This window comes from Opisthocomus hoazin, chromosome Z (genome assembly GCF_030867145.1).
Source record: "Opisthocomus hoazin isolate bOpiHoa1 chromosome Z, bOpiHoa1.hap1, whole genome shotgun sequence".
NCBI lineage: Eukaryota > Metazoa > Chordata > Aves > Opisthocomiformes > Opisthocomidae > Opisthocomus > Opisthocomus hoazin.
Genome location: NC_134454.1, coordinates 29,905,144 through 29,927,848, shown reverse-complemented (window position 1 = coordinate 29,927,848; position 22,705 = coordinate 29,905,144). Strand labels below are relative to the sequence as shown.

The 22,705-nt window shown below is 39.3% G+C and overlaps 1 protein-coding gene across 3 annotated transcripts in view; it reads left to right on the top strand.

Annotated features, from left to right (window-relative positions):
- Nucleotides 1–22,705, top strand: part of MSH3 (mutS homolog 3) — a 129,480-nt gene that overhangs the window by 67,676 nt on the left and 39,099 nt on the right. For all 3 annotated transcript variants that reach the window (XM_075411553.1, XM_075411554.1, XM_075411555.1), the window contains exons 13-18: nt 471–603; nt 8,848–9,035; nt 14,745–14,913; nt 18,390–18,454; nt 19,746–19,862; nt 21,741–21,848. In XM_075411553.1, coding sequence (XP_075267668.1) covers nt 471–603; nt 8,848–9,035; nt 14,745–14,913; nt 18,390–18,454; nt 19,746–19,862; nt 21,741–21,848 — 780 coding nt within the window. The remainder of the gene's footprint in view (nt 1–470; nt 604–8,847; nt 9,036–14,744; nt 14,914–18,389; nt 18,455–19,745; nt 19,863–21,740; nt 21,849–22,705) is intronic.

The window sequence follows — 22,705 nt, the reverse complement described above, 5'->3', positions numbered from 1 at the left end:
ACCAATTGCTGGTCTGGATCAAAAGTAGAGGGGCAAAATAGTAACCAATATTTATACCCTCTTGGAATGAAGTATGCTATGTAGAGTTCAAATGTAAACTGTCTCTCCCCAAGGTGCACCTGTCTGCACATTTAGGGTGGGATATTCAGGATTCAGTGTTCCTTATATTATGTACCGCCAGAAGAACTTGTAGACATAGGCAATGAAGTGTGTATTTGGCTGTTTTGAGCGCAGAGAGGGGATGATGAGCTTTTATCCAACATCTTGCTTGCATCTTGAATGAAAGCCCAAGATTCTCTGCACTACTTAATTCTTCTGCTTACCTATTCATGGGAATGTGTCCTTAGTGAAAGTTTAAAAAAACACCAACAAAATCAAAACAACCCAAAGGAAAAAGTTCACTAGCTATATGCCTTCCCCTTAGAGAAACACAAGTTTTGTTTATTGATCTTATGATTATTCTTTTACAGCGAAATAAATGCCCGGCTTGATGCTGTGTCTGAAATTCTACTGTCAGAATCCAGTGTGTTTGGTCAGATTCAAAATCTTCTTTGTAAGCTGCCAGATATAGAGAGAGGCCTCTGCAGTGTTTTTCACAAAAAGGTATATCCATAATTACCCTAATTTATTATTTTCTATTTGACATCATTCTTAATGTACTTCCGTAGTTCTTACATGTTTGTCTAAAAATATTTTCTTCTTATCAAGACTGAGGCTGACATGATAAAAATTATTTTTGCCTTATGCTAGAATTTTATTTTATTTGTTATTAGTGATATGCTGATAGAAGAAATGTCTGAGTAGGGTTCTGTTATACACACATTGTATTGCTAATGCTGACAGGAAAAAAGTCTACGGAACTCGTGATTTAGTGGCTGGATTCAGTGAGAGGAGGTGGTGCAATAGGTCCTTGTGTCATAAATTATTTCCCTCTAGAACAATGCATTGCATTTTGTATGCTTATCTAAAATCACACTTGCAAGTGAAACCACTTGGCTGTGGTTAGCTGTTTTCAAATGAATGTTAATTTGTTTATAAATTCTGTAATTTGGGTCTGTCTTGCACATTGTAATGAGAATTACTTGTAATAAGATACTGACAGTTCTTAGTTGAAGCAGATTAATGTGCTAATAGCACCTGTGCAGTACTTCATGTTCTTCTATTTCACCGTTATATTTAGATATTCTGACAGTTTGTTTTAGATTAAGGAATAGGTGGGTAGGAGAGCAAAGTTGTAATTTCTTTGGATGGTACAGCACAAAGGTTTCCTCTTTCTGAAAATCCGAAATTCAGTTCTTGTATAATTTTTAAGGCCTTAATATGTTGTAGTGTTAGGCATATGGAAAGACTTGCATATTTCAATGAATGGATACAGAGGTCCACCCACAATGAAGTTTAGGAAAAGAGGGAGTTCCCACCACCTTCCCCATCCTCTAAAATGTACCATATCCACATGATACAATTGTACTTTCTAAACAACTGTCCAAGAGTTAGATAATTCACTTTTTGATGGTTTAACTCATTTCAGGTAGAGTGATATGTAAGAAAGGTTGTAGGGATACATCTGTATTTCACAACATCCTGCCAGTCGTCCACTGGTATCCTGTGCTTCCTTTTTTTTTTGGGGGGGGGGGCTACTAGTCTGTATCTGTTTCTTCAGGTGTCCCTTCCTGTTGTAAGGCTGTATACCCTTCTCAGCTTTAAAGCCAGCATTTAGGTGGAACCGTTCAGAGACCCTGGATTTTCATGTGAATTTTGGAATGAGGTGACAATGTACTTTGTCTTAACAACAGCCACTGTAGCACAAAGGTATGTGTTTAGTGACTCAGATGTTCAAAAGAAGTTGCAGGAGAGGAGAAGTGCTCCAGCAGAATCTTTAAGGTTGAATGGAGGGGGAAAGCTCCAAGCACACACTCGTTTCCTTTGATGAATTAGCTGGCCCTGGTAAAGATCTGGTTTGTCATCCATTACAGAACACTGTGGAGAGTGTCCAAAGCATTGAAGATCTTAGGACTTTGAGGAGATGACAGTGTCCCTGAAAGACAGAGTCTGTTTTGAATAAAGAATCAAAAGCAAACTGTGGGAAACAGATTCTGCAGTCTAGACAGACAATGAGTATGGAGCCTGAAGAAAAGTCCTTGCAATGCAGATACATATTAAGGAATGCGTAGAAACTGGTTTTCATGAATACTTTTTTTTCTCAGAATATCCAGTAAATGCTGCCGTTTCAGTTCCCACTAGGAGCCTTTCCAGTTCTGTTAATTCCAGATGTCCATCTCCCACATGCTCAAAATGAGGTTTCCTGCAATTTCAGGCGCACTAAGGGTTCCAAAAATACGAGTGAAGTACACTGATGGCTTAACTAAAAGAATATGCTGTACTGCAGTCTTGTTAATTCATCATCAACTGCAGGAAAAATAGGTGAGTGTGACAAATATTTAATCTGTTAGGCCCTGTAGACTTCAGTGACATGAGTATTTGAGGAGGTATGTTTCACAAAGGGAGACCTCTGAAGCATACAGACGTGGCTAGATTGTCTCAGTCATTCCAAACATCTTTCATTCTGATCACCCACTGCAGAACTTTCATTGTGCAATGCACTTCACACCAGTAACCTGTAGAGGAGACAGGGAAAAAACAAATTAAGGCAGAACAGTGGTGTTTTGGAACTGACTTTGCAAGGCAAAGCGTCCTTATGGGAGCTCTTCTGGTAAATAACAGCATTGTGTATTTTCCTGATCTGACTGTTAATTTTTTTTTAATAAGTCTGCTAATGGGTCTCATCTGGGAGCATCGTTCAAATTGGCAGTTGTTAATCTGACCCTCCACAACTTCCTATTACCTCAAACCCAGACCAGCAAAACCCATTACTGATCTACCCCCAGGTATGAGCAGTCTGGAATTAGAACAACATTCTTTTAGTGGGAATTAGGTATTACCCTGGAGGTCACATTACCAGCTCCGAGTTTGCCCCAGCCTGGAAAAGGACCATGAGAATGGTTAAGGAGACAAGAGCGCTGTTCCTGTTGCTATGGAGAGTGGAATTAATACAAGGACTGGTTGTTCTTCTCAGTTCCTGCAGCTCCAGCACCTGAGGTCTTGCCAGGCAGAAATGCTGTCAACAGCAGAAAGGCCTCACCCTTCTCTATGGCAAGAGAAGGATGGCTGGTGATGAACAGTTTGAAGACTTCTTGGTAGCGTTCAGAAGTTGACTTCAAAAGGAAACTGAGAGATGGGGAATTGTCAAGAGTTTTGTCTAAATAGTGCCCGGAGCTGATGCAGACAGAATGAAGATCTTGCTGGAATACACATTGGCTCAATGTTTTCCGTAACCAGTTCAGCCATGCTGTCTAGCTCCTGGAGAAGGCCACCAAACAACAGAACAAAATTTAGGCTGCATACATTGCTTTTTGTGATATGCATCTCAGGACAGTGGAAAATATGAACGGCAGGACCCTGCTTTTTTGTCTCGGTTAACGTGATGGCTGCTTAACCTTGCCATCATGATCTTGCTTGCTGGTTTCATGCCTGATTTCATGCAATGTGTTTCAGAAGATAAATATTTATACAGGCTTGATCCATAAATGTTTACCTTATTTGTACCCTTTGCTCAATAAACATTTTTTTTTTGACTAAAGCTCAGTCATCAAAGTGAACAGAAATGATCATAACAAATGGTCATTGAATTTACGGAATACATTAAACTGAAGCTGTTTCAGTGAACTCCTACACAAGAAGTGAGGTCAATAATCAAACCTTACCAGGGCGTGTAGCAAAATGTCATTTCAGTTTGTTTTGCTCCTAACTTTAACCATAGGCTCTCCCTTGTTCAGAATTCTGTGTAAGTTGCTGCAGTTGGGAAAACCTATTCAGTTCTGAATAAACCTCTGCTGCCCACTTCCAGGCTGCTCACCTGTGCAAAAGAAAGCAAGCAGTTGCTACAAGGGGTGTATTTGTTGCCTGGCTGCCTGCACCCTCCCTGTGGGATTTGCCTTTCAGTTTTCCAGTGAATACTTCACTACTTCAATGTCATGCTCAGACTCCTCAGAGGGGAAAGGTGCTGCTCAGCTGGGTACTAAGTGTTTAAAACCTTTCACAAAAGCTTGTCAACCAGAATGATGCTGAAAATGTGCCCTTCCCTGGAAGGTGTGTGTGATACTTCATTGAAGATGGTGTGATTTTCAGAAAATTCAGGGAAAAATATTGTATTTACAATTTTATTATTTTACTTATTAAATCAGTACCTGTTATATATGCTCAGGAAATTTGTTATTGTTTGTATAGAATGTTTGAAATAAATTCTCCCCATTGCATAATTTATTATTGACTTCAACTAACACACATCTTAACTTTTTTACATTTTTTCTTCTATGATAGCAGTATGTACATCTTGCATATGCTATACTTTTAATCTTTGAAAGAATTTGCATCACAGATATTTTTAGATTTTCAAGACTAAATACTGATTTGAGCAAATTGTTCCCCGTTAAGCTGATTAATATAAATAGTGTTGTAACAAGGGGACATAGTAACCTTAAAATGAAATACCTCATTTTTCCTAAACAAAAAATAGTATGCTCACCATACTAGAAATGTAAAGGTAGTTATTACAGTTTGAAAGGAGCGATAAATGTATGCTACATTTCAACTAAGTTTTCTTTTTTTTATTTGAAATGCTTTTAACTTGGGGTGATCAATGGCTGTCAGCTGTGGGTCTTTGTGGCTCCCTTTTAGATATGCTGGAAACAGTTTCACTAGTGTAAGCAAGGCTAAATTGCTTTTAATGTTGTTGTTGAAGGCATGTTAGACCTGGCATCCTGCTGTGTATCTTTCGTGCATTCTTCTCAGTGGCAGCCATACCATTTTCCATACAGCTTGGTAAACTGCCTCTTGAAACTATTGTTTGGTATCATTGTCAACTCTGAGGTTATTTTTCTAGTGCCAGAGAAGCTGTAGCTATCACTGACAGCATTTCAGAATTAGACTTCAAAAATAGCATTGAATAAGCTTGTGAGAATCTTCTGTGAATGCAAGACTATTAATCCTGCTTTATGTAAACCATTTTTACTGTATTTTAAAAGCTTCTAATTTATAGCATAGTTATATATCTTTTGTAAGGTTACTTAGGATTTAAATGAAGTTAAGTCCCACTTTAACGGAGACCAGCTTTTCAGAGTTATTTTTATGCATCTGTTCTGAGTTATCTGTTCGCTTAGTAAATAATTTGTGCAGTGGAGCCGTAAAATTTTAGATGCAAAGTCCTGCAGTGTTGCTAATATCAAGCCAGGGGAAACAGTAATATTCTGAATAAGCACAAAAGAGGTGTGTTCACCCTCTTTCTGAGGAACGTTATGTTTAATGAAGTTGTTTGCAGTAAAGCATGCTGAATTTCCTATTCTCTAAAGGTACTGCAGACTGTAGCTCACAGTAGAATCAAATAGGTTTTAGCTTGTTAGATGACTATTACGGTGTCTAGGCTATCAGAGTTGCTGTGAGAAGCTTCAGCATGTTCATTAGGCATCCTTTGAGAAATCTCATTATAACTTTCAGGGTTGTTTACAGTGTCTTTTGTACATGACCAAGTATGGGGTTTTTTTTTGCCATTGATTCTTTTATAGGTGACACTGCCTTGAAATATGTCTTCCTCCTCTTATAGAAGCCTCACCTTCACTTGCCTCACCACCCTTATTGAAGAATGCCTCAGACAGGTGTTCTTATATTCTTAAAATTTTTTCCCACCCTCATATAGATAGTGTACTAATTAAGTCCCCATTTGGCTTCTTTTTTCAAAGAACAATTTAACAAAAAAACCAAACAAACACCACCTGTTCAACTGACGTATTGCTTATTTGCTCATTCTTCTTTTCTGGACATTGTTCTCCTATGAATCACTTAATGCTGTCTGTCAGGGACCTGCTTTGCAATTTTGCGTGGCGGGGCTTCAGCCTTTGCCTCTTTGAGTAGATTTTGTAGTCAAGGGAAGTCTTGCAGATTTTTATCCTTTATCTCCATCAAGGTTGATGAATATGCTGCTGTCAGTCATACTGTATTTTACTTTGACTTTTGAGTCCAAGCCTGGTTTTATCATTTGTTTAATCTTTCTTTTGTGCTTTGACTTTAGATGCCATTGACGGATTTACTGCTTTATTACTTTGTTTTATTTTGTTGTCAGAGCTTTTACAAGATAGAATAAGTAAGTTCCAGATTATCAGAAAGATGTTGATAAATTGCAGCAAGTGCAAGGGAGAATCAAAGTTTTTATGAGGCTGAATAATGGATGGTTTATGAAGAAAGATTAATATATTGTCATTTGGTTGAATTGATGATTAAAGGAGAACAGAGGTTTAGAGGTATTTGAAGGGTGTTCACAGCAAAGAGGGAGTTGAGTTAGTGTAATACAGAAGAGTAAAACTGGAGATACTGGGGTTAATTTAATGGAATTGAAACTTAGGCTATAGGATAAAACTTTTAGATGATGGTATTTATTGCTTTATGGATTGGTTTCTGAAAGGAAGTGGTAAGCATATGGCTCCTAGGAATATAAGAGCCCAAGAACAGATGAAAAGAGAACTCACGTGGAAAAATTGAGCAGTTGCAAGGAAACCTCCTAATGGGTCTCTTCTTTCCCTGACTTCCATGGAGCTGAAACAGAGATTGATTTAGGTTTTCCAGAAACACTCAGAATGTAATCTCTCTGGCTTTCCTGAATGCCATTAAATACCATGGTTAAATTGCGTATTCCTTCGGTAAAGTATCTACCAACCTTACCTGTTTGATATGGCAAGTTCAGTCCTTCAGCACACAGTCATGTTTCAGGTTAGTTGCAGAGTAGCTAGCAGATACTTGCTTCATCATAACTTCAGTTACATTTACTTATTCATGTGATTGAATACATCTTAAATGTCCAGGAATGATTTATCTTTGACTGCTGTTTAATAGCCTGTATGATAGAGCAAATCAGTGAACACAGCAATTAACCTTATAAATTATTTTCTTTCTAGCCTTATTGTTGTCAGTCACTTACAGCTTCCAGTGCCGATAGTTGATTGCCAAGCTTGCAGGTTTATATGTATCTTTATTCATTGTTTATGCAGCATGGAGGCCATCTTTCCGTAACCAGTGACAGTAGTGACATGTATTTAATGATGAGGGCTAAGGCTGTAACAGCAGTGTACCTTAATTTATTTTTTTATGGTTTTCCGAAGGTTGCATTTAGATGTCCTTCACATTTTGAAGGGTTAGTAGGCATTACAGATCAAACTTATTTTAGGATTTACAAGTGCAGGGTGAGAGAGAAAATGTTCCTTTCCAGCCCAGCATTTTTCTTAATACTTTCTTCTGTGTTTGGGTACAGAAGTTATTGGGGAGAAATAACTGCAGTCTAATAGATGAGAGAATTGTCTTAGTTCTTGCATATGGGTATGGGAAGGAAAGAGAAAGAAAAATTTACCTTTGGGGAGAAAGTGAAAGAGAAGGGATGACAAAATGAAAATGTAGACATGATTTATGAAATAGTGATTCACTGAAACCGGCATGTTCCGTAATCAGTGTTGTACTGATTCCCCACAAAATACTGACCAGAAATTAGATTCTAGACTGTATGTTGCCTGGCTGGAAAGACAAAAAAAGTAGTAAGAGAAGAGTGCGGTGTACAAAGAATACGTACAAAGAATAGAAGCATTCAGTATATCTGAATCCCTTCTTCACATCCTGAAGTGAGGAAAATAAACTGTTTTCTTCAGTGTTGTCAGTTGACCAGCGAGGGAAATTCAGAAGACCAAAGAAAGAATATTTCTACTGATCAGTAAAATATGAAAAAATATCAGCATAATTACTTATGAACAATTTTTTCAGACCTTCTGAAATGGAATTGTCCTTGAGTGCCACTGAATTCAGCAGGGTTTTAAGGCATAAAGTGTCTCGTAGGACTGGATTTCCATCTGGTATGCAAATATCATGTAGCACAAATGCAAACTGACTTCTGTAAAACCCATTTCAGAATTGGTATTACTTAATTTATAGGTGGGGCATGAGTACCTCGAGTAACTGAGAGTTGAATGGGATAACTGAGGCGGGCTGATTAGGAGTGTGGCAGGAGGTGGGTTGTTTTGTTAGAGTTGTTAGCTGCTTGCAAAATTCTGATCCTGACTGCTATTTCTTGAACATGAGCTAAAGGTAACAAACTATGCTGACGCTGCAGAATGTCTAGAATCAAACAGCAAAATATTTGAGCCGCATCAGAAATAATATTAATGGTTAGAAAAGACAGAGAGAAGAGTTTCTTTTAGAAGTCACTGCTTTTGGTGAGAAGCTACTTTAAGGGAGCCAACATGCTCCTACTCTGTGGGTATCATGAAGCAAGCTCTGAAAGCGCTGTGTGCTATTGTCTCAAGTCTGGGAGATTCTCTTTCAATGATAATCTGGCTAACTGCCTGAAAGAGATAGAAAAATCTCTGTCGTAACTCTGTAGTGAGGAGAGGATGAAAGACAAAGGCCAGGTTAGTGTGTTGTTCTTAGTCTCCTTATGACATAGACCTGGGAGTAACCAAACAGAGGCTGAAGCTGGCAATAGCTACAAGCACTTTAAGTAGTGACTGCTGGTTTTCTCTTTTTGTGTTCCCTTTCCCTGTTCTATCCTCCCCTCCCCTCCCTCAGTCAACTCTGGACTGATTCCTAATGACAGTGGTTAAAACAATTAGTATTAAGCTTGTGAACGTGATAAGGTTATGCAGTAACAGTCCATACATTTTAATTGTATCTTGTCTTGTTTTCAGAAAGTAAAAGCCCTGCAGGATTTAATGAAAATATAGTGCATTGTAATGATTTAGACATTGCTTCTCTTCTCAGTGCTCAACCCAAGAGTTCTTGTTGATAGTCAGCACCTTGTCTCGTCTGGACGTGGAAATTCAAGCTCTTGTTCCAGTCATACATTCGCATGTGAAAACTCATCTATTACAAAAAGCACTGTTGGAAATCCCAGAACTTCTCTCCCCAGTAAAACATTATTTAAAGGTCCTTAATGAAGAAGCAGCCAAGTAAGTACAGAAAACAGATAAATCTTCCATGCCTTGTAGGCTTTCTGACTATTCAGTCATGCGAATTATGCATCTGGTTTTAATACATCTTAGTTTTATATTTTTGGTTTTATATTTGTGTGTATACAGGCTGCTTATAGTTAAAGCAGAGGTTGTTGTTTTCTGCAGCTTATATTCTTTTTTTAAAGTTAAACTAGACAAGCAAATATTTTGCCCAGTGGGTGTCTGCCTCAGGTTGAATAATTTTTTTGAAAGTTTTTCAGCTGTTTGGGGAATGAATTTAGAGGAAAATATGCTCTGCTCCTATTCATTTGTTTAACAACTTTTAAATTATATTTTTAAATAGAGAAACTATCCTTTTGAAGAGAGATTTGACCTTTAGCAGAGTGGCTGCTCTGCTGTCAGGAATGCTTTTTACTGTTTTTGTGAAAATTCATCAAAGCTTTGAGTGAGCCCCATCTTTTTTTAATAATCTCTTTACATGCTCACTAATGACAGAGAATACGAAGTTTAATAGCTCTGAAGATTCCATGTAGCCTGTGTGATGTGTACCCTGTCAGAGCATTTCTGGGGTCAGTGCCCTGCTCATGGAGAATGACTAAATGAGCACCTACCTCAGGCTCTGGCTGTTATCAGGCTTTTCCCTGCAGTCGCCTTCCTGCAGTCTTGGAGACATAAGCTGAAACTGTGGACGCTGTCTGCCCTTTTTTGTCTGAATTCTGTCCTTTTTTAGTCCAAGAAAAAAAATGCTAGACAAAGAAGATGCTAAATTGGAAGGAATATGGAATGAACATGCATTATAAAGAAGAGTGTCTTTAAATAATTTGTTGTGTAGTGTAGTGTTTCTTCTGAAGAACTGCTGCCTCCATTGTTACCTCTAGATCCTAGTTTTAACCATAGGAAGAAGGTGGCAGGAATCTTAAGATGCAGAATAGTAAAGCAAGAACATGAGTGCAGTGAGGGAGGGATGTGTGAAAAGCTCTCAGCGAACTGGATTTAGGAGGAATACCTTGTGACCAGTAGAAGTCACTGCCTTTCAGGAAAACCAAAAAAAAGAGCAGTATAATATCTTCTAAAAGAGGTTCTCTGATGATGCTACAGACTGAGGCAGTCTGTCTGGCTTGCACAGCCAACCTTTCTGAGCAGTGACTTTGCAGTTTTTTTAGTCTCCTTCCAGTGTAGTTTCTGTTTACACAACATGTTGAGAGGACATTCTGAACACAAAATAAGCGTCATCCAGCTTTGTATCCAAATCATCTTCCCTGCTATGAGCAAGTTTCATTTAACTGCGAACACTTCCTCATATGTAATATTATGAGATATAATTGACTGTGAAATACCTAGAGATTCTTTGATTAAAGATGTGATATATAGTTTAATGTGTAGTTATATTGGGGAAGAATAGTTTTGATCTTTTATTTTCAAAACAGACTGAAAATGAACATCCAATTTGTTTATAAAAATCCTTTTTTATCTTTCTCCAGCTAAGATTTAAAATTAAAGAAATTTAAGAATTAAAGCTTAGAATTTACTGTATTTGTGTCTGAATTAGAAACAGATGCAAACTGTATAAATTTAGAAGTTGAGAAAGGTAGAAATATTTGCTATGGCTGTTGGACAGGTGGGATTCTAAGATTTCTACTGATGCATAGTATCCAGTTGTAGTTGTGGCAGGCTATGACAAAACAGACTGTATCTTAGTTGTACCAGATTTACTGTAGGTAGGTTTAAAATATGTTTTTTTTTCTGTTGCTGTGTTTATGGTGGCTAGAATAGTGTACAAAAATACAGTAGCATAAGTAGAAGATACTATCATTGATCTGCAGAACACATATACTTTATTTGCATTTATTCAAGATTACTAAAATAACTTACCTTTTGGCCCTTATGTATCTCAAACTTGTGTAGCAATATTATATGCACTCAAAAACCTTTCTTTCATCAAAATCGTGATGACTACTCATATATACATGTGCGCACACACACTTGCATACACAGAAGTATACTGCATCAGGTGTTAATATTGTTATGTAGTGTGGATAAAATCATGTAGTGGTTTTCAAAAGTATCGCTCTGCTCCAGGGCTTTTTAGGGGGAGTTTGCAATTTTGAGTTTTATGGGTTTTTTTGAACTGCCAACTTTTAGATTTTTGGTAGACATCACGTAGCAGTGACAGTCTTCACAATCAGCTGCTGGCTACTAGCAATCTTTTTTAACTTGCATTCCCATGGAAAACAGGTCTGATTAGCACAAAATAGTTTCTAAAAATTAATATTGTATTTAAAAATGGCATCTTTACTGTCACTTATATAATAAATACATTCATGTCATGCAAAATCAAAGCACTGCTTTGTGTTACCTGTCTAGTCTCTGGCTCCAGTTCTAGTTTCATTCTCAGGCAAACAGGTATTGGAGCAGGTAGAATATTAGACTTTTTATTACTTCCATGTTTTATTACTTTTCAGTTTGCTAATTACTTGCTTTCCAAATATTAGATTTCAGGGTAGTTATGTAATTAACTGTTACAGTTTTGTATTTGCTCTGAAATAAAAATGTATATTTCAATTACCTTAGGGCTGATGGCACTACTTTTTATTGTTTGCCTGATACTTATTAGGATAAGTTAAATTTTTGTGATTTTTGCTGACAACCATATTTTTAATAGCTTGCTCAGCTTCCCAATTTTAAACATTTGAATGGCATTGTCTGTTTCATGTTTCAATCCTGAGCTGAGAGAGTGCAGCCGAAACAATTCTGTCATTTTCTAACATTGAGACTAGAAAAGAACACTGTTTTGTATGTATTAAAAAATGTTCTGGTTGATGTTTTCTTGAGAAAAGAAGGAAGCTACTCTGAAAAACTCCCGATCACATCCTGCTTTGATGAACGCCTTATGGGAGTGATTTTTCTTTGCAATCTTCGTAAAAGTCTGCCCAAATTTGGCTAAATTCTGAATATGTGAAAACTCTGTTCATGTTATGTAGAAATTATCAAGAGCTTTGCATGTAATCATGATAAAGATGTTGTCGGCACTTGGGATGCTCCAGACTGGGGTAGTAATTGCATTCTAGATTAAAGATTTAGACACAAGGGAACGATCTTTCTTGTGCTTCCTTTTCTTGCTGTGCTTGGCTGAGGGAGAACAAACAGAAAGCTGCAGGATGCACAGTCAGAGACAACAAAAAAATCAAGTTGGAATGTTTGGCATAGAAGAATGAGCGTGACGTGATAGAGTAGAAAGGAACAGGGACAGATTGGTTTTGAATGCATTGTGGGGGACTAGCTTGGTGTAGCCTCTTAGAATTTGTATATAAAGTGCCTTTCTATTTACATAGTGTGTATGGCAGCTTTCAGTAAATGTGCTGTACTATGACCAAGTAACAGAAAAGCTGTATTTAGAGGGGAATAAAGCTAGTGTTAAAACAAATGAGAATAACAAACAAAAGTATGGATGCAGCCAGTAGAATTTGGGAACATATCTGCGATAAGTAGGATCAAAACCTTGGACCTCGGGAGGGCTAACTTTGGCCTCTTCAAGGAGCTGTTGGGAGGAATCACGTGGGCCAGGGCTCTGGAAGGCAGGGGGGTCCAAGGGTGCTGGTTTCTGTTTAAACGGCACTTCCTCCACGCTCAGGAGCGGTGCATCCCCCTGAGCAAGAAATCTAGAAAAGGAGATAGAAGACCAGCATGGTTGAACAAGGAGCTTTTAGCGGAGTTCAGATGGAAGAGAAAGGTCCATGGAATGTGGAAAGATGGACAGGCCACTTGGGAAGAATACAGGAATGTGGTCAGAGCATGCAGGGATGCAACAAGGAAGGCCAAGGCCCGCCTGGAATTTAATCTGGCAAGGGATGTCAAAAACAACAAGAAGGGTTCTTCAAGTACATCATCAGAAAAAGGAAGGCTAGGGACAATGTGGGACCGCTGCTGGACGAGGCGGGTGTCCTGGTGACGGAGGATGCAGAGAAGGCAGAGCTACTGAATGCCTTCTTTGCTTCAGTCTTCAGTGCCAAGGCAAACCCTCAGGAATCCCAGGCCCCGGAGGTAAGAGAAGAAGCCCACAGAGAGGATGACTTTCCCTTGGTCGAGGAGGACTGTGGGAGGGATCACTTGAGCAATCTGGATGCCCGCAAATTCATGGGCCCTGATGGAATGCACCCATGAGTCCTGAGAGAGCTGGCGAATGTCATTGCTGAGCCACTCTCCATCATCTTTGAGAGGTCCTGGAGGACAGGAGAGGTGCCCGAGGACTGGAGAAAGGCCACTGTCACTCCAGTCTTCAAGGAGGGCAAGAAAGAGGACCCAGGGAACTACAGGCTGGTCAGCCTCACCTCCATCCCGGGAAAGGTGATGGAGCAGCTCATGCTGGAGGTCATCATCAAGCAAGTGGAGGAAAAGAAGGTTATCAAGAGTAGTCAGCATGGATTCACCAGGGGGAAATCATTCTTGACCAATCTGATAGCTTTCTACGGTGGCATGACTGGCTGGATAGATGAGGGGAGAGCCGTGGGTGTTGTCTACCTTGACTTCAGCAAGGCTTTCGACACTGTCTCCCATAACACCCTCCTAGGGAAGCTGAGGAAGTGTGGGCTGGATGAGTTGTCAGTGGGGTGGATTGAGAACTGGCTGAATGGCAGAACTCAGAGGGCTGTCGTCAGTGGCGCTGAGTCTAGTTGGAGGCCTGTAACTAGTGGTATCCCCTGGGGTCAGTACTGGGCCCGGTCTTGTTCAGCTTCTTCATCAGTGACTGGATGAAGAGTTAGAATGTACCCTCAGCAAGTTTGCTGATGACACAAAACTGGGAGGAGCAGTGGATACACCAGCAGGCTGTGCTGCCATTCAGCGTGACCTGGACAGGCTGGAAAGTTGGGTGCAGAGGAACCTGATGAGGTTCAACAAGGGCAAGTGCAGGGTCCTGCACCTGGGGAGGAACAACCCCATGCACCAGTACAGGCTTGGGGTGGACCTGCTGGAGAGCAGCTCTGTGGAGAGGGACCTGGGAGTGCTGGTGGACGACAGGTTGACCATGAGCCAGCAGTGTGCCCTGTCTGCCAAGAAGGCCAATGGTATCCTGGGGTGCATTAGGAGGAGTGTGGCCAGTAGGTCGAGGGAGGTTCTCCTTCCCCTCCACACTGCCCTAGTGAGGCCCCATCTGGAGTACTGTGTCCAGTTCTGGCCTCCCCAGTTCAAGAAAGATGAGGAGCTACTGGAGAGAGTCCAGCAGAGGGCTACGAGGATGATGAGGGGACGGGAGCATCTCTCCTGTGAGGAAAGGCTGAGGGAGCTGGGCTTGTTCAGCCTGAAAAAGAGAAGGCTGTGAGGGGACCTTATAAATACTTATAAATATCTGAAGGGTGGGTGTCTGGAGGATGGGGCCAAACTCTTTTCAGTAGTGCCCAGCAACAGGACAAGGGGCAATGGGCACAAACTGAAGCAGAGGAAGTTCCGTCTGAACATGAGGAAGAACTTCTTCCCTCTGAGGGTGACGGAGCACTGGAACAGGCTGCCCAGGGAGGTTGTGGAGTCTCCTTCTCTGGAGATATTCAAGACCCGCCTGGACAGGGTCCTGTGCAGCCTGCTGTAGGTGACCCTGCTTCGGCAGGAGGGTTGGACTAGATGACCCACAGACGTCACTTGGAACCCTGACCATTCTGTGATTCTGTGATCTGTATTTTTACTGTTACTTTATCTTATGCTTCTTATGGATAGGACTGGAGATAAAACCCAGTTGTTCAAGGATCTTACAGACTTCCCTGTCATCAGAAAGAGAAAGGAGGAGATCCTGGATGTGCTTTCTAAAATCCAATTGCATCTGCTGGACATTCGTAAACAGATTAAGAATCCTTCTGCAGAGTATGTTACAGTTTCTGGTCAAGAGGTAATATGGCATCTGTTATGTATAACTGTACATGACTTACGTATGACTGCTTGTCTAGAAAATAGCTTAAAAGTTAGGCTTAACTAGAACTCTTCAATTTCGTATGATACTTGATGAGGTCATTTGACTATAATCTTTTGTACAACTTTAAAGAACAGTTTTGTGACAGTGTCAATTTTTTATTTAAGTCAATTACTTTAGTGATTTAAATAATAAAAAGACATTAGTGCATTTAGATTTGGTTCATTAATGCTTTGCTTTTCTGTATATGTAAAAACATTTGCATACTTTCAAGACTAATTATGTGGCTATTAAGTGCTGAAATATTCTCAGAGAACCAGGAAGCACAGCATTAGGTTAATTTGAAGAATGGTAAAATGATTTGAAAGTGCTGATTAATATTGTAATTTGAAAGATGGGAGAGAAGAGGAACAGTATTAAAGAACGATAAATGTTATTTTGTTTTTAATTCTTAGAAATTGTGGTTGTGAACTGGAGCTTTTGTTTGTTAGATGCTGTGCAAGTGTGGGCAGGCCATGCTCCAGCGAGCTGAGAAGTTCAGTGGAAAAAAAAAAGAGATGACAGATCCTGCCAGATTTGTGGGGGAACTGAAAGGAGCAGTGAGGTAGCACTGTTCAACATTGTCCTTTGGGAACGGAGAGTAGGAGGGTTGGGGAAAACTCCCTGGAGAACTCGGAAAAGAAAGGCATTAGGAAACTAAGTGAGAGTTGGGACTGAAAGAGATGAATTGGTGAGGACAGGGAGGGAAGGAGCTGGGAGCAGCTTCCTGTCACATTGAGGACCTAGGAAGCTGAGGGACACCCAAGAGACAGAGCAGCAAGCAGACAGGTATTGCTGAAAGTGAGAGAGAATGTGAGAAGGGATGAATTGGGGAGAGCAGAATCTGGTAAAGACCTTGGGTGGATATTTCTTGTGATGGTGAGGTTGAGAAGAGGAAACTTATGGCTGAAGAGTTGGGTAGGCTGTCAGCATGGATGCCAAAGTTGAAGAGGAAATGTGGAAGAGTGCATTTGAGTATTGTGTGAGCAAGGGAGGAGCCAGGATCTGAAAGGTTTCTCTCAGTGAGTCTGGTTTAAGAGGTGGGTGATTACGTGTGTGAAGGAAAGGAGAAGAGAAGAATTGGTCAGAAAAGAGGAAAGCATATGAGGAAGTATTAAGAATGCGAACTGGACAGGAGAGCTTCAGAAACCACCAGTCTATAAGCACTCATTTAAGAGAGGGGGCCGTTGTAGCAGAGGATGTCTCAGAAACCGTTGTAGACAAAGAGATCTATCTTGGTAAATTCATGAAAGGAGCTGCAGAGGTTATGAATATCTTATTTAGTTACATCTGATATGACTGTTTCAGAGACATCAAAAGAGGCAGTAGAGGAAGGGTTGGAGAAGGTGAAGAAAGGAAAGACACTAAAAGAATGGAATTAATGGAAAGGGAGGAGCAGAGCAGAGGTGTAACAAGAGTGTCTTTGAGTTGAACTATTTCTTCCTCAGGTCTGTATGGTATATTATTCTTATGTCATTGTAGCTGACTGGTAGATGTCGTATTCAAACACTCTTGGCAAGAGACCTGGGTGGAAGTAGGTTTATGGTTTGCTGGTTCTGGAACAGAAAAGCTGCCAGGGAACTATTGTGTATCTCCTCACTCTGAACATTTGTTCAGGGAACAGTTCTTCTTGGAGGAAAAATAAAAATAAAAAATCAGACTATTTGCTCCTTTACGTGTGCCCCCAAACCCACGATTGTGAATACATGGTTAGATTTTCAGTGAGCCAACAGTTATATTAATTTACATTCATTATGTTCCTGTTAGAGTACTCATGAAGATCCAGTTGACACATACCTTTTCCAAAACATGAGGTTACACCCATTTCTATATTGTCTTTTGTTTCCAGCACTCTAATGTGATTCGCAGTGTGCACTGAACAGGACAGAAAGCTGTCCAGATAGTTATAGCATTGCTACTCATTTCAGGCAGGATTTAGAGACAGGTTGCTACATTAGGCAAATGTTTGCTGCCTGCATGGCATAAGGAGTGCTTTGGGCCTAATTTATTTAATACTGCAATTATTTATCTAATGGGGCTAAGCATTAAAGGATGAAAAAGCAAGTGCTTTTGCTGTTTTGAGGAAGATTGCAACCTCTCTGCTTGTTTCTCACTAGCCCCACAAAAAAACAGGTAATTGAACTGTCTGTGTTAATTTAGACTGTTTTGAGTTCGGTTAGTCATCCAGCATAGACACAAATGTGGTATTATTTTCAGTCTTTCTTTTGTAAACACAGCAAATTTAATTGTTTTGAGATGAAGTTAATCAAAAACTGTAATACCAGCACACCAGCAACACCACTAGTGGCAACAGCAGTTGACTCATTTTCACATCTTTGCAGATCTCTGCTCTACCTGTTTTCAGTCTTTTTGTCTCATGTGTATTATGCAGTTTCAAGGATTCTACAGTACCAGATATTTTCAAGGTGTTTTACATAAATAAAGAACTGGTGCACTATTTTCTTGCTGGAGTCGTGTGCTCGTGTTAGGATTGTTCTTCTTGCTTGTACTTGAAGGTGATTGTTGGCTATACTGCTGAGGTGTGGAAGGTTTTATCTTAACCACAGTAACTGTAATGGAAAAGCTTTGTCAGATTAGAGTCTTGTGGTTTTCTGTAAACGTGACCGGATTCTGGGTTAATCTAATCTGCTAGAAATTCGTTTTCCAGCTGAATTCTTTGATTTGAGAGTGCCTCAGTTCTTTGACATCTGGGACCTCTGGCTGGTGTTATAGAGATAACCAAGATGGATCATATAAAATACTGCAATAAACACATCATGTAAATTTCACTGCACTGAGCCTCTTGCCATTACTGCTGGTTTCCCCTATTCCTTCTCTGTCTGAACCCAAGCTGATCCAAATTTGAAGCTGGGTGCTGTGGATACAGTGCTAGCATTTCGGATTTTGAGCTGTTGTCTGTGAAATGTGAGTGACTATGGCTCAGTATGAATCACTGATCTCTAGGCAGGAAGGCACACCTCGCTGATAAGGAGTAGCCTCAGTACAGGTTGTGTATAGTGTAGAGTCCATGTAAATGCTGATTTCTTTAAAAGGCATGGTCAGAATCAGGTAAGCAAGACTGACTGACTTACTAGCTTTAGTCTGGTTTTAGCTTGATAGAGGGAGAAGAGGAGAGCGTGTTGATGGATGGAGGAATAGACACGCAGAGATGCGGCAGCAACATGGAAAGAACAAGAACAGTTCAGGATAGGAGTTGCTCTTTTGGCGGAAAATGTGCATGTCATAACCCTCACTTCTGGAGGGAAGAACAACATTAGCTTCTGGTCTGCTCAGTGTCTTCAGGCTCAGTATGGTTTTCCTCTGATGCATGCAGGTTTCTTGATGTATGGTGATTATGGTTCTGTAGTCTTCCTAACTTCCCATGATGTGTAATACCGCATTTCTGTTTATTTTAGTTTCTGATAGAAGTCAAGAATTCCCATAAATCCTCTGTGCCATCTGACTGGGTTATGGTTAGTAGGTATGTAAAATGTCTTCGAAATTTTTTCTATTTTAATATAGAAGGAAAAAAATGGTATTTTGGTATTACAGCTAAGTATGTACACATTCTCGTAGCTCCATGTGTTTGTGTGGGTTTTTTTTTAAATTGAAAACCAACTAACCAAAGTTGATGTGTTAATTTATTGCCATAGTAAGTTTTGCTTAAAAGCAAATAAAACCAAATTGAAAAACTGGAATGCCTAAATGTTTGTTTTTACGTGGTAGATCCTTAGTGCATTATATTACTTCCCTAATCTTTCAAAGTACATGTACTGGTGTCAAAAGAACAGTCTTGATTCAGTTGTGCCTGTAGTATGTAGATAAATACAAATAATTCATCAAATTTTGATTGTGCTTATTTTATTCTGAAAGGTAAAGGCAGCTGCGCATGTCAATAAACTCAGTGTATTTAAAATGTCATTTTAGTTATTCATACAGACAAGCTGTGCTTGCTTTGGTACTTAGTGTTATGTAAGCATGATTTTAGATAGTTTTGGATATTTTTTCCAGTAGGTGAAACAGAGATGGACTGGATTATGTAGTTGGCTTTTTTCTTTTCAGTCATTTGTTTTATTATTTAAACAGGTTGAATACCTTAATGTTACGATGTGTGAGCACAGACATCTCACATCAGAAATAGGCATAATAGAGGTGAATGCTGAAGTGATGTTCTATTCACTTATGCAAGAATTCAGTATAAAAAGTGCACAGATTAGACAGAATTAAGATGATGAAGAACAAATTACAGCTGATTCGGATTTTGTAAAAGAATCTCTGGGAATGCCAAAGTGAGTCCTTAATGAAAATATAGAAATGAATAGCAAGTGCCCCGAATGCAAACTAGTGTCCATGCAAGACAATCTGTATTTACTAAGTTTGTTTCAGGATTATCATGAAATTTTCTGCTTTCAAGTGGCATTTTTTCTTGGAGTTCACTGTATATGCAGTCAGTCACAGAAAGGTCATCCATTGTGCAGTGTAGTGCTGGACAGAATTTTGTGAAATATGTAAACTTCAGTGATACATGCTACATTGTGAAAAACATTTTAAAAGCCTTCTGAATGGGCAGTGTTGCAGTAACCAGTTGCTTTATTTACGGTAAAGATCATTGGCATCAATAGAGTTTGGTACCACAATAAAACAAAATTTTTTTAAACATCCATTTTCAAGGCTCACAGAGAATAAGAAAACTAGTCCAATTTTGCATGTACGTGGTGTAACGGATTGCTTAGTAACCTTGATTTTCTATTTGGCTTTTCTCTGTGTTCCAGCACAAAAACTGTCAGCCGTTTCCACTCTCCTTTTGTTATAGAAAATTACAAACATCTGAATCAGCTCCGGGAGCAGCTAGTCCTTGACTGCAGTGCTGAATGGCTAAATTTTTTAGAGTGAGTTTACAAAATAAAGCCAATTTTGTATCATTTTATTGTATTGTGTTTTATTTTTCCTATGAGAACAGAAAAAGATGTTTATCTTAAAAAAAAAGTTGATAATTCAATTTTGATCATTCAATTATGTTGTCCACAACAACTTTAAAGATAGTCAATTAAAATATTGTTCTTCAGTTTAGAGCATTTGAAGGAAAGACCTTTGCAGACTGAATCCTGAGACCAGCAGATTTTAAAATTCTGATGCAAATACACTATTAAATATATAAAGTGGCTCTCAAAATTTGAAAACTGAGTGAAACCGAATCTAGTAGTTTTGTTACTGAAGTACGATGTAAGTAAGATGAAAAAAGAATATATTATACAAACTAAGCAATTCACATTTAGTATTAGTTAAAATAGAGTATGGCTTCACTGTTAAGTATGCCATTACTGAAAAAAATAGATATAAGTAAGTACCATTGCAGTGTTACTTACAATTTTTGAGTTAAGAATGTTCAGGGTGTTTGGGCAGTCACTTGGGTGAGTGTGATTCTGCATAGCCCTATAATTTGTACACTAACCCTGCAACTGACTGTAAATCTGTTTGCTAGAAAGAAATGGGAATGTTATTGCTCCTCACAACTGGGACAGAAGATCTGTTTGTCTCAGATCAGAGTTTGGAATGGAGTTATTAGACTATTTAGCCAGAAGATCATTAAAACGGGAGTTTAAAATACGTTTCTCAAACTTCTGAATACCTTTGATTTTTCAGGTGTCTGATTATCAATTATTTTTTTACTTCCATGAATTACAGCCCTACTGAAGTTATTCCTCATGTCATGCAATGACTGTTGGCTTAATTTCACTTGTGCTCTTTTCCCCACTGCAAAAACTTAACAGGTTGCTTCTGAATTTGTCTCACTGGACATAACTGATGCCGAGGTTTGCCTCCTAGCAGGAACCCAGCAATTCTGTGTATTTGGCAGAAAGTAGAAAAACATTTCAATTCACTCTTCTCCAGATGTGTCGCATTGACAATATGATAAAAGTCGTTCTGTTAAGTAATTTTTGTCACTATATTAGCCGCTTAAGTTTGAGTAGACCTGTTTTAACCTTTTTTCACTTAGATCTGCTGCTTTTCGTGTTCACTTTGCAGTTTTCAGTAGTGTTGTAGGATAGCAGCATACAACAAGGAAAGACCTATGTGTAGGAAAGTCCTCTTCTTCCCCACACCACCATTTATTAATTAATTTATTATATTTTGCTCCCCTACTGGTTTTGTATTCCATGTTGTATCTTTGAGACTAGGAGAGGAAAAAAATAAATTCTTGAGGACTGAGAGAATGAACTCTAGTGAAAATTCTGTTCTCCTGCTTGTGTCATTCTTGTACTGGGGGAAGCAGTACCATAAATGGGAAAAGATTTTTTTTAATTTTCTGTTGTAGAGACCATATTTTATTGAAATTGTGGGCAACTCCTGTGTTCAGGCACTTTTAGTTTATTTTTTTTGACTGTAACTTCTGGTTGAAGTGAATTGGTGGTTGGGATTCAGTTAACACAGTGATAAACAGTGACATTTTTATGGACCTCATTTAGGCAGCAGGGATCAACTGCAGACCTTTGATATGCTATCTAATGAATTTCATTTTGCCTGCTTTTTTGTGCTTAAAAATAATTCACTGTTGCACCAGGATTGTGAAGTCCGTTTTGATTAAGATTGTGTCCTCATATTGTAAGTGAGTACACACTGCTGGGAGGTTTGAATTCAGAGTAATTTAAAGACCATAGGAGCCCTGTGAGAAGCATGCGTGGGTATTTTGACAGTACATTTGTATCTGTATGAAATTATTTTTTTCTCTTTTCTTCCTCCTGTTATTTTTCGCTGTTTTGGTGTAGCCATTTTAGTGAACATTATCACCCTGTGTCTAAAGCGATTGGTCACCTAGCAACTATCGACTGTCTGTTCTCATTGGCCCAGGTGGCTAAACAAGGAGACTACTGCAGGTAACCAATTTTTAACTTTTATTTAGGATTTGGTAGGGAATTGTAAGAGAGTATTTAAAATAAATTTGATTTTAATATGTGCATTATGATAAAATGCATTATTAAAATAGTGTACAGTAGTTTCAACTTAATCTGATTCTGCAAAGCAACACTTCTGGGCTTAATGCAAATCTGTAAACAGTGCAGTTAAAATTTGACATCTTATGTTTGTCTGTTTGAACTGAGTCTAGTGGACGATATCTCTCATATATATAAATATATGTTGGACTTTGCATGGAATTTTTTTTCTCCTATTTTTTTTTTCTCAGAAAGGTCTGAATTTATAATGTCTTTCTAATACCTGAGATTCTAAGGTGTATGAGGTATCTTTCAAAGACGTATTTCAGGTAAATAATAGGTAAGTATTAGTGCCAGCTTCCAGAGCAGTGATGATGCCTCATCTAGGTTCCTGTGTTAGGTCTGATGAGCTGTGCACCTGCCTTTGCCCCAGGCCCACACGTGCACACTGAGATGCTGGTGGTGCTGGGGCTGTTCCTCCTGCTCTGTGCACTGGGTACACATGAACCCTCAACTGCTCTGCCTCCAGAGTTTGTTCCAGAGCTGGCTCCTGAGCTTGTACACCCTGCAACTCAGGTCTTCCTCCGTCATGAGCCTGCACCTTTTGCACCCACACAGAGACAGTCAGTCTCACTGGGGTGCCTGCTTACATACCATGAGGTCCCCATCCCCAGAGGCACTGGACTCTCATTGAGCCACTGCTTCAGCTTGCTGAGCACTATGCTAGAGAACAGCACTTACTCTTTCTGAGGTTTACTGTAGACACCCTTGTGAGGGCTGTGGGTTTCCAGTCCTCAGGC